This window comes from Talpa occidentalis, unplaced genomic scaffold (genome assembly GCF_014898055.3).
Source record: "Talpa occidentalis isolate TD23 unplaced genomic scaffold, MPIMG_talOcc4v2.1 talOcc4.8, whole genome shotgun sequence".
NCBI classification, from domain to species: domain Eukaryota; kingdom Metazoa; phylum Chordata; class Mammalia; order Eulipotyphla; family Talpidae; genus Talpa; species Talpa occidentalis.
The window spans coordinates 47,740,310-47,752,971 of NW_023605194.1; the positions used below are offsets into that span (position 1 = coordinate 47,740,310).

A 12,662-nucleotide genomic window follows, 5' to 3' on the forward strand; every position below is an offset into this window, starting at 1 on the left:
GTAGTAGATACAAAGGGTCAGAGTTTGTCTTAGACTAAACTGATGAGTGAGATTTGTTTAAGGAGTAGAAATGGTGTGCGTGTGTGTGTGTTTGTGTGTGTTTATGCATGTATGTGTGTATGGTACACAACCAGGGGTATTTTAACTTTTCTATAATTTGAAATTGTGTTATTGATATACCTATTTATACTTTTAAAACATGTTTTAATTCTGGACTCTCCACTTTGACAATCCCACATCATCCCATATTATTAACTCAGCTAGTACAGTCTTACTGAACATGTTACACCAGCTTCCTGCTTCACACTATTAATACTTCCTAACAGCTTCTCTGAGTGTCAAACCAGTACTGAAATTGCTATAGCAGTTATTGATTTTAGTAAGCCAGTGATGGATATTCAGAGAAGTATGACTTATGATTAAATCTCATGATTTATCACTGAGAATTCAGCTCCCCCCCTTCCACAACCCGCCCTCCCTTTTGATGTTTGCTGACCATTAATTGTTTCTATATTTAATATCAAACATTTATAAAATCTGTGCAAATAAATTCTTACATATAATAACATTGTCCACCTCTCACACCAGGGATGCTGAAATAATTAATGAGAATAAGTATACAGAAAGTATTGGGGGGGAGCAATATAGTGAAGTAATTTCTACCTCAGTAGCTGTTTTATAGCTCAAAAATGTTACCATGACCTTCTTGTAACATTGATGCCTTGTGACATCTGAACTCTATGCATTTAACAACAATTTATTGTGACCTAAGTTTAAAATCTCATTACTGTTTTTTAGTCCTAGTTTCTATACAGAATGTCAGCTTGAATATTTTCAAGTTCTTTAATTATTTCTGGCCTCATCAGTATAAATAGAGATCTTATAATAATAATCTATAATAGTAATAAATATCAAAACTGCAGTTATTTTTTTTAAATCACTCAATAATGTTCTAGTCCTTCATTAGATTTTACAATCACAATAATCCTAGGAATAAGGTAATATACTTGCCATTTTATAGATGAGGAGACAAAGTTTATTTAAAATCCTCTTGGGCTGCCTAGGGAAGGCTTCATAACAAACAACAGTTAAAATAGGAAAGTATAGCATAGATTTCCTAATTTCTGAGATGATAAATAGATGAGTAATGATTGAGTTTATCATATTCTTTACAGAAAAAATGTGATGTCTTCTTTTTTAGACACAGTCCAGTTTAGAGAAGGAAAATTATTTCCATCATCCTTGGAAACCTAAATTAGAGTGAATCTTTGTTGGGGCCAGTATAAAAGATAATTTTAGTCTTATATGTGATTAAAATGAGATCCTTATTTAGAATTTGAGAGAATGTAATACATGTGAAATTATATTAAATCCTCTTCAGAGTAAGGACATTATGTACTAAAAATGAAGCAATTGTAACTAGAGATATCTAGTTAGTACCATTTCAATTAAAAATAACAAATTTGATTTAATATGGAGTAATACAAATTCCTCATAAAATAAATAATTCATTAAGTTTTTCAATAATAATAATTGCAACTTATAAGTTTAGATATATATTAGGTGCTTAAGAGAGGGCAGTGAACAAAAGTGATTTAGTTCTTTGTCCTCCTAGCTTTGAGAGAGGGCAGTGAACAAAAAAGATTTAGTTCTTTGCCCTCCTAGATTTTCCAGTGTACATATTGGAGGAAATATACATTAATCAATTTTTATATAGATTTTTAAATTTTTTTTACATTATTGTTCATTTTTAAACAATATTTGCTTCCCTCCACCCACTCAGGTGTAATCTCCATAGAGTTTCCTCCACCAGTTCATCTGTGCACCATCACCTCAGTCCCCTGTACTCTTCCCTCTCTCCCTTTCTTCCCCCTCCCTCCCCTGCAGGATGTCTCTGATTTATAATTGTCAGTTTTTGCCTTGTTGTGTTTTGTGCTGTTATTATTTTTTTTACCCTGATGTCTTATTTGGTCCCCCTGTATTCCTGCTATAAGTGAAAGTTTCCAATATTTTTCTTTTTTCCTTCTGGCTTATTTCACTGAACGTAATTCCTTCTAGTTCCATACACATTACTGTGAATGGCATGAGTTTATCTTTTTTGATTGCTGAGTAATATTCCATGTGTACATGTACTACATCTTCTTGATCCAGTTATCTGTTTTTGGGCATTTGGGTTGTTTCCAGGTTTTACCTATTGTAAATAGTGCTGCAATACACATAGGTGTACAGGTGTTCTTTTGAATCATACATTGATAAATTAATCACAAATCAATTTATATTTGTAAAATGTAAAAAGTTTGTGCAAGTGCAGTGAGTCTAGGAAGACTTTCCACAGAAGCAGCACTGAAATTGAGATCAGATGGACAAGTAGGGCATGCCCAGGAAATGATTATTATGAGTGGAGAGTGGGAGAGAATCTGATTGAGGGGTCAGCATAAACAGAGTCCTGTGGAGGGGGAGAAAAATGACATGTTTAAGAATCTGGAAAACCAAAATTGTTGGAACACAAATAGGAAAGAGGTGGCTGAAATGGAATGGGAAAGATGATTAGGCAGAGACCAAATCATGCCCTTCTGATGTAATTCCTTAAGAGCTTTACAGTGTATGGATTTGAGTTCCTGCTTAAAATACTTCAAAAAGAAACAAACCCTTGTGGGGTTTTAAAGAGGAAGCTGTTACATGAAGAGAGTTTATTACTATTTTTTTTTTTTAAATCACACTCACTGTTGAGAGGAAAATGCATTCGTTAGGAAACTGGAAGAAGGATACCTTAAAGGTAGAACAGTCAGAAAATGATGGCAGTCCAGGAAAAGAAGAATTAAATACTCTTAGTGATAAAGATCAAAATGGATTCAATTAATATAACTGAAAAACTTGATGAACTCTTGGAGGGAGAAGGAGGAGCTGAGGTGATATTTGGGTTTTGTGTATGTAAACTTTCATGACTGGCAGTGAAGATTTGTTTCCACGTTTGAGTGGGAAGTTCAGGAGTTTGCTTTTAAATGTAAAGACACTCTTTGGTTCAAATTCTTGTTGAAAGAAAAGTGTCTATTTAGCTCATCTATCCACTTATTTTTTTAAGATTTATTCATTCATCATTCATTCATTCATTCATTCATTTATTTATACAAGCACTGGGTACAGTCAGAAGCACGGGAGGGTGAGAGAATTCACCAGAGCCAGAGCAGGGAGCAGAGCAGGCAGAAGGACCGAAGTACACTGCTGAGGAGAGCAGTGGGTGGCAGAAGAGGTCTGTGCACCATGTGGGACCCTCACCGGCGGCTGGGGATTGAACCGGCGCTGCAGAGGCTGCAGGCAGCTTCGCAACCCAGTGCTCAACAACTGCGCCACGGGAGAGGCCCCATCTATTCATTTTTTAATGGGATTTTTTTATTTTATTGTTGAGTTATTTGAGTTCTTTGTAGCTCTTGGATTTTTTTTAAGATTTATTTATACAGGAACTGGGGTACAGGCCAAATGTGTGGGAGGGTGATAGGATTCACTAGAGATAGAGTGGGGAGCAGAACAAGCAGAATGACCAAAATACACTGCTGAGGGGAGCAGTGGGCGAGACAGGAGAGGTCTGCAGCGCCATGTGGGTTTCTCCCTGGCTAGCAGGGATTGAGCCAGCACTGCAGAGACTGCAGACAGCTTCACAGCACTGCACTTAGCCGCCTGCGACAGCAGGTAGGCCCCTGTAGCTCTTGGATATTAATTCCTCGTAAGATGTATAAGACATATAACTGGCCAACACTCAAATAAAAAAAAATGATAAAATTCACCTATGAGGGAAATGCAAATAAAAACCACCATGAAATATCTTCACATCTGTGAGGCTGACCCATATCAATAAGACTGGAAACAACAAATGTTGACAAGGATGTGGAGAAAAAGAAATACTTGTGCACTGTTGGTGGGAATGTACATCTGTAAACCCCCTGTGGAAAACAGTATGGAGTTTTTTTCAAAATATTAAAATTAGATCTACTATTTAATCCAGTAATTCTGGTCCTAGATATCTACCCAAAGAATACAGAAGCACTAATTCCAAAGGAAATATGCAATACTATGTTCATTGCAGCAATATTTACAATAGCTAAGCTAGGAAATAATCTAGTGCCCAAAAATAGATGAGTGGATCAAGATGTGGTATTTATACAGAATGGAGTACTAGTCAGCTGTTTAGAAAGATAAACTCTTGCCACTTGTGACAACATGGTTGGAGCTGGAGGAGATTTTACTATAAGAAAAAAGTCTGACAGAGAAAGAAAAATATTGATGTTGTTACTTATGTGTGGAACACAGAAAAATGAAACAAAGGTCAGATAACGTCAAACTAAAAACAAACCCTGGAAATCTGACTGTAGATATGAGGCTACCACAGCAAGGGAGAGACAGCGAGAGCTGACTGGGGAGGGAACACTTCAAGCTGTAGTGGAGGAGAATGGGTGCTTTGACTGTCGGTGTGGTAAAGGAACAACACCCAAATAGGAGAGTGTATATTTGTAAAACACAAAGAACATGGTAAACCAATGTTACCTCAATTAAAAAAAAAAAAAGTACAAATAGGCACAATTTTGTTCTGAGAAACCAAAGTTTAAAAAGTTACACAAATTGCCCGAGTCCCATAATCACTATTCAGAGTGCCAGAATTCAAATTCAGTTCTGCATTACTCAACAGTATAGGGTCTATTACATGGCACTGCCTCTAATATAGTCAGTCTCCCACTCCACAGAATGAAAATTGGTTCACACACACACACACACACACACACACACACCCCTTCCAGATGTTGAACTTTCTAAAGTTACCTGATGAGTGAGTAAATATTTTCAAGATGTGCATCCCTTTTTAAAATATTGTTCTTTCCATTATTATTTGTCTGCAGTCCTGAAGAAATTAATGTATCATACCAAAAGTGATTTGAATATTTCCCTTATTTTTCTTAAACTGTAACACTTTGTATTTAGCTTTATTTTTGCAACAACATCCAACCCCTTGTGCTACAGATTGCAAAACTGCCAGCAAGTGTTTTGAGCACCCCCTCATTGATTTTGTTCATGAAAAGAAGAGGTCAGTTGTGGTGGCTTTGCAAGGAAACTTAGTCTCATGCTAAAGGCAAAAGAGCACAAAAGTATGTGGGTGTCAATGGTAGACATACCTCTTCCAACAGTGTTGCCAGCAAAATGGTACTTGTGACTTCTGGACAGCAACAGTTGTTCTTTCTCTTGAGTCATTTTTTTTTCCCTAATTGAATAAAATATTGGCACCGATGATGAAGTTATATGTTACTACATGATAGAGCATAACCAATTAATAAACAACAGGCGTTTATAAGCTACAGATCACATTAGGGACACTAGACAGCTTTCAGTTACAAAACAAGGAGACCCAAGAAAGGGAATTTAGTAACTGAATTAATTTGGATGTTAACCAGATGGGGCTGGTTGTGTTAAGGTGGGAACTTTCAATAGCCTTTTCTCAAAATTACTGTGAAAAGCATATGCAAACATGATAAATATTGACATATGTAATTGTGCAGAAGTTCCGAAGTGGTGAACTCATATTATTAATACCCCAGAAAAGAGAATAAATTGTCCTGTGATCATAACTGCATATAATTGCAGCAAAGGACTACTTACACATCAACATATAGGTCTTAACCCTTGGTAAGAAAGGGAATATTAATATCTGATAGGAGTCAGTTGAAATAAATGCAAAGTGATGGGTGATGCTCATTGCAAGTGTTAAAAAGCAAGGCAAGTGCTGATTAAAGATGCATGAGATGAAAAAGAATCTGGGCCAATAATGCTTAGGAAAGTGGTAGTTCTGTTGCAAAATGTGAATTAATATTGCAAGTTTCAAGTGGTTCCAAGATAAGGAAAACTCTTCACTGCCCTGAAATAAGCATAGAGGACTTATATGTGAAGAAAAGTTTAAGAGAACCCAGAGTTGGTCTAAGAAGATAGGCCCTGCAGCTTTCCAGTGTTTGAGAGCCAAATAGAAATCTTGTACTTTGCTTTGGTTGTTTTTCATGAAGTCTAATATAAATACAAATACAAATATTTTTATTTCTTACCAGAGTTTTGTATCAAAGGAATCATGCTTAAAGTTGAGGCTGTGCAAATCAGAACATGTTTGGTTAATTCTTATTAAATACCTTTATCTGTATTTGCAGTAATGTTTGATATATTTAAGTGATTGCCTCAGTGAGAAGGAATAAAAACCTTGAACTAGGAAGAACAGCATAAATCAAGTAAAACATTAGATTGAAATATGGAATATAGAGGCACAGTAAAAGTCTAGTTTTGACAGATGCATATTGTTGCTCTTGTTTTTTGTTTATATCAACTATCCTTTTGGTTATCACTAAAAAATTTCCTTCATTGAAAGTCATGCATGTGGTGGATTGTGGTGATATGTCAGTAAGCAGGCCAGACCTGCTCCCTACCTCACAGAGAGGACAGCTCAACAGTTGACTGTCCAACAGCAATGATAAAATAATAAAGAATGATGATCATTATAAGAGTGAAAATGGGGGCCAGGAAACACTTAACAGAGGACCCCAACCCTGAAAAAGGCAACTCCCTGAACAAGAGATACTGAATCAAAATGGAATAAAATAATTTTAACTAAGTTAGCTATTTAGACGAGACATTGAAGTTTATTTAAGTTATTTATATTGTTCAAGGTCCAAGAGAATTATTTTGTTATTATTTGGTTGATGTTTTAATGTCATAGGGTTTTATTGATAATTATATTGATTACCTATAAACACCTTGGTTTGTAGTAAATATGTGATGGTTAACTAATTGCTGCTTATTGGGAGAAAAACTTGCTTCTGATCTTTTTGTTTGCATTCCTTCAAAGAAATCTGTGGGGATATTCATATAGCATAAAACTTAGCAATTTATAATGTAAAACTCAGTGCTTTATATTATATTCACAAAATTTTGTGACCACTAGTGTGTGTAAATCTAAAATATAGTTGTAATATAAAATAGAAGCCATCGAACCATTGGCTGTTACCGCTCACTCTCCTCCTCTCTACTATTTCCTTTAGGAACCACTAATCAAACTTGTTTCTATAAATTTGCTTATTTTATACATTCCGTGTCAATGAAATCATACAGTAGATAGCATTTTGTGATTGATTTCACTTAGCATAATATTTTAAAGACTCACCCACTTCGTAGCATGTATCAATACTTCATTTATTTTATGGCCAAATAATATTCCATTGTATGAATTTACCACGTTTTTTTATCCATTCATTTATATTTTATATATGATTGTGTTATTTCCACTTGTTGGCTATTATGGATGGTGCTGCTTTGAATATTTATTTACAAATGTTTGTGTGGACATGTTCCTTTTCCTTGAGTATATAACTAGAGGTAAACTTGTTGGGTCATATTTGTTTCTGTGCTTCCTTTTTGAGGTACTTCCAGGATGTTCGCCAACGCAATTGTACTATTTTGCATTCTGACCAGCATATTTTGTTTTTTCACAGACCCCAGAGGAACTGGAGGATGTTTCTGACCTGGAAGAAGATCATGAGGTCCGTAGTCACACCAGCATTCAGACAGAAGGGAAAACTGACCGGGTATGTCACCTCCCTTGGGGAGAGCTATAGAATTGCATTGTCTTGTCAGCCCAGACAGCCAGACACAAGTGCAACTCCCAGATCTGTTACTGGTTGAATAAAGCACAGAGAGAAAATCCTCAGAATGCACATAAGTTAGTAGACCTTTACCAGATAGCAAACAAACACCACCACCACAACGAATCTGTTACATCATTTATAGATTGAAGAGAATAAAGAATGCCACAGCAGTCTGAGAAAGGGTAGGAGAGTACAAATTTTCTTTTGTGTTTAAAAGGTAATTATTGTGTAATATGGAAATTTAACTCTAATAACCTCCTCTTATTGAATAGCTCTCTTGTGGGTTTATTACAACAAATTATGCTCTCATACCTAAAATTTATGAGATGGCCAATGAAGATAGCTCAACTCCCCCCCCCCCAACCAAATTGCCCTAACACAACCAAGATCATATTAAAATAGATATAATGATCTCTCCTAGGCATCTTATATCCCTAACATCTCATATTTTTTTAACTTACATCTCCGTGTTTAGGATATATTCAACTGCCTAGTTGAATATAGCCATAAGATTTTATCTTTATATTCTACCCCACATTCTTGAAACTTGTATACATTGGACTGAGAGTGCCTTTTGACACATTCCTGAGGTACCATCAATTTGAGAAGATACCATAAGATTTTGAAGTAGACTCTTTTTAGAATTCTTTGAAGGCTCATGTCAAGCTCAATGAGAAATTCCTGATCATTTCACAAGACAAGTGTTTGGGGTTCCTTTATGTTTGCTGCTATTACTAAGGAGTAAATGCCTTTTTGGTTCTTGGATTATGCAGCGCCTGCTATATTGAACTTGTACTAGAACCAATTTCAGGCAGTGTTAAGTAATGGAGTGACAGTTATTTATTATCATTTTACTTTCTGCATTTCAGTCCCAGTAGTTTTGGCTCAACATCATCTGTTATTGTTGTCATCCATGGCAAATGCCACTGGGCATTGTAAAGGTCTGTAACCAACAAATAATGATTTAGTCTCCACTGTCAAGGAGAGTGAAATATTAAAAGACCAATAGCGCATGCCTTGTGAAATAGCAGAGGAACAGCAGAGGAAATTAGTGATTATCTTAATTATTAAAGAAGAATACTCTCTGGAAAAGCTCTAGTTACATGTAGTGATCAGACATTATACAATGATGTGAATATGAGTTTGATATATGTTTACAGAAAATTCTTCAAGCTCATTGTTTATTCTGTCTGTCCTATTTAAAAGAATAGACCAGACATCTTTATCTCATAAACTCTAATTTGAAATAGATGAGAAAATAGACTCCTGTAAAGCAAACCGAATTTTGAATATAAGATTAATATTTAGAGGTGTTTGAAGCTGTGGTCTCTACTTGTTGCAGTCTACTTTATTAATATAACATTAAAAATAAAACACTTAAAAATCTATATTCAGAAAATTACAATTTCAACTACATTTATATGGTATTTCAGCATGATGAAGTTATGTCACCTTTAAAAAGATACATTATTCAACATATTTAATGATAATCTAAAATAAATTGTGCTGGGCTTGATCACTAGAATCTGTCAGATCTTTATTCACTTAAGAGCATGTAGTTTGTAAATCTGTTCTGTCTTAAAATATATTGTTGAGACCATTAAATCTATATAAGCTCTATAAATAGAAGTAAATTAGGACAGAAATAAGAACAGTTGCCTAGGTTACTGGGCACAACCTTAAAACTTCAACAGTATTAAGTGAGTTGGAGCATACCAAATCTTAAAGTACTGGAGAAGATTCTTGGTGTAAAAAAGAAGTCATGGGTATTCCAGTTCCATGTTGGTAATAGAACTTCTTCAGTACTGATTTTTAACATACAGTTAGCTGAAAATACTCCACACTGAAAATTTAAAAAAAAAATGCCATAAATGGTGATTTATTTTAAAAATTGGAGACGTTTTAATAGACCCTATTTATTATCTGAATACACTCTTAACTCAAATTTATACTGAATTACAATACAGAATATGGAGAGACATGACCTCATTATCTTTCTCATGATATAATTTGGTTTGGGTTACTTGAAGAACAGCTTGGGTAAGCCTGAATGAAATTACAATGTTGGGCAGCATTACGTTATGCTGTGCATTTTCTCATCATCGTTTCTATAATTTTCAGTCGAGTGTTCAGCAATAATACTTGCTATCTTTCTGGGTGATAATTTTCACTGCCTCATGGTTTCCTCTTCCTCTATACACATCTTTAACATAACGAGTCACTAGATTTGGGACCCTCTTCCAATTTGCCCCACTTTTCCTGGCCATTTTCATGCAATCCCGACTAAATATCTATTGAAGTACATGACTAGAGCAAAACTCTGTCCCCTGAGCACTGCTACCTATATTTATAAAACCTGTAAATTCTCCTCTGCAAATGGCTTATTTGTGGCACTACAGTTTCCAAGCTTGCAGGCATCATTTAAATCCCCAAATTGACTTTAATTGCTAAATTCTGGACTTGAAGTTGTACACGTCTAAACATAGAAACGTTTTTCCTCCCTTCCACAAATACCATACGAAATATTCTGCTTTTATTCTCTAAATGTTTTCTGAACTTGTCTAATTTTTCATTACCTCGATATCACTACTGTCAAAGAAAAATTGCACTGGATGGATTTAAGTGAGAAATGACGACTTTATTCATTATTAGTAATTTATTAATAATTAATAGACCAGAACTCAGTCTGAATTCAACTCTACTAAAACAATAACAACAAAAAAGCTGAAGATTTTCCAGTGGCTGGTTGAGGGACACTTTAGGCCATTTGCTAATTACCTTTACCCAAAGCAAATGTGAATTTTATTTTCATGACAGAAGGTATTTTTGGAGCAAAGGACCTCTAGAATGACTCACTCTCACAGTGAGACTGAGATATAGGATCTGTATCATCTTTGATGATTAAATTTTAAAGGAATGACTTCCTGTTTTTTTTTTTTTTTTCAGATAGTCCTGCTTTATATAAGTTTCAATGATTATTTAAAAATATTTTCATCTCAGGGTCTCCCCAGTGGCGCAGCAGTTGAGCGCTGGGCTGTGAAGCTGCCTGCAGCCTCTGCAGCGCTGGTTTGATCTCCGGCCACTGGTGAGGGTCCCACATAGCGCGACAGACCTCTCCTGCCACGCCCGCTGCTCCCCTCAGCAGTGTACTTCATCAGTCTGCCTGTTCTGCTCTCCACTCTGGCTCTGGTGAATTCTCTCACCCTCCCGCACTTCTGACTGTACCCAGTGCTTGTATAAATAAATAAATAAATAAATCTTAAAAAAAAACTTAAAAAAATAAAAATAAAAATATTTACATCTCAAAGGGTCAAAGAAAGAATGTATAGTTATGAGTTTTACAAAGTACATATTTTTATAGCAGGGAATTCAGGAGCCTCTTGTTTGAAGAAACCTGTCTAAATAGAGTTTAGACAAGTTGAGGGGAATTTATGAACATTTTGGTCAGTCTTAATTTGGGTACTTGCGTATCTCACCTGCACTTTGTTTAGCAAATTCCTGGATTGTCTCCTGCCTCTGATTTTGTAAACTTCCCTTCTCTTACTTAAGCTTCATGATATTTCAAAATATAAACCTGCCTTCTGTCTCCCTGCAGACATACAAAAAACCGTTGTAGGTCTCAGTGGGTGTCTTTACCTTTAGGGAGAAATTCAATCCTTTAATGTCCTGAGTTTGAGAACTTCAGAATCTTCTGCTTCTCTCTTTTGCCTCATATTTTAACCACTTTCTCCTAACTCTATCTCCTTGTGTCAAAATCTCACGTTAAGGTGCCAGGTTCTCTCTCACATGATTTATTCCTCCATGAGGAATACAATCCCTTAGATCTCCGTCCTTCTCCTCACCAACGAATATCTACTCATAATTAGAATTCCACATTAGCTTAGACTTCACTGACGTACAAGTCAAAGTGTAGTTTCTCTCCAACATCCACCTATAACACATCGAGTTTCCCATATCATGACATTTATTATGCATGCACAATTTCTTATATAATGACTTTTCTTCTCCGCTCATTACATCTCACTAAATCTCATTAGTGCAGGGAACATTTTGTTGTTGCTGTTCGCTCAGTGGCATAATTGCATACATCATACACTGCCTGGTACAGAAGGAGTATTTATACTTAAGTGAAAAGGATAAGGAAAACCTTCCTTTAATAAGAATCTTTTAGTTAGGTCTTAGGTTGAACTAGATTATCTTTTTCCTGATCTTCCTTCCAATAGTCATTCCTACTTGTGTTAGGTAAATCTTATAAATTGCTAGGTCACTGCTCTGAAATACTCAATGACACTCTTCTACCTGGTATCTGCTAATATAAATATTAATTGCCCTGGTGTGTGTGTGTGTATGTGTGTATGTGTGTGTGTTATGTCCTTCACAATACCCCTTATTCCTGGCACTATAAGGCATAAAATTTCAAGGATACTTTTTATTTGCTAAGGAGACTCTAGTTAAGACTTTCCTGTGATTATTTCCCCATGTCTGAATTATCTACCTTTTTTTTTACATTTTTAAATATAAATGTTCTTCAATATAAGTGCAATTCCTTTCATGTCTATAAAGTTTTCTTTACAATTGACCCCACCGATCTAATGACAGAATAACTGCTGAGAAATAGTCTAAAGAATCATTTATTTAATCCTCTTGAAATTTTACCTGCTCAGGTTATTAAGCACTATCTCTATTGTGAAGCAGTGTACCTGAACAATTTTACCATTGTTTTATTCAAATTCTTTACTTGAATTAAATTTAATGTCATTATTTGATTTTATAAATCACTATATAAAACTCTAGACAGAGAAAATTAAATCTAAAATACCACATATTGCTTTATCCAAATTTTCTTATATTAAAGTTATTTTATATCTCCTGAAATTTCAGCCCAAGAATAACTGTTACCAAATAGCTTCATATTCTTATTAATGGAACTATATTAAAATATATACATTTCACCCTGCTTTCATTGCTGGGAAGTTCTGAGTTAAAATTAATGCA

General features: G+C 35.2%; 1 protein-coding gene across 2 annotated transcripts in view; it reads left to right on the forward strand.

The window, feature by feature from the left end:
• Nucleotides 1-12,662, forward strand: part of CTNNA3 (catenin alpha 3) — a 1,457,807-nt gene that overhangs the window by 1,308,147 nt on the left and 136,998 nt on the right. For both annotated transcript variants that reach the window (XM_054690496.1, XM_054690495.1), the window contains exon 14: nucleotides 7,515-7,607. In XM_054690496.1, coding sequence (XP_054546471.1) covers nucleotides 7,515-7,607 — 93 coding nt within the window. The remainder of the gene's footprint in view (nucleotides 1-7,514; nucleotides 7,608-12,662) is intronic.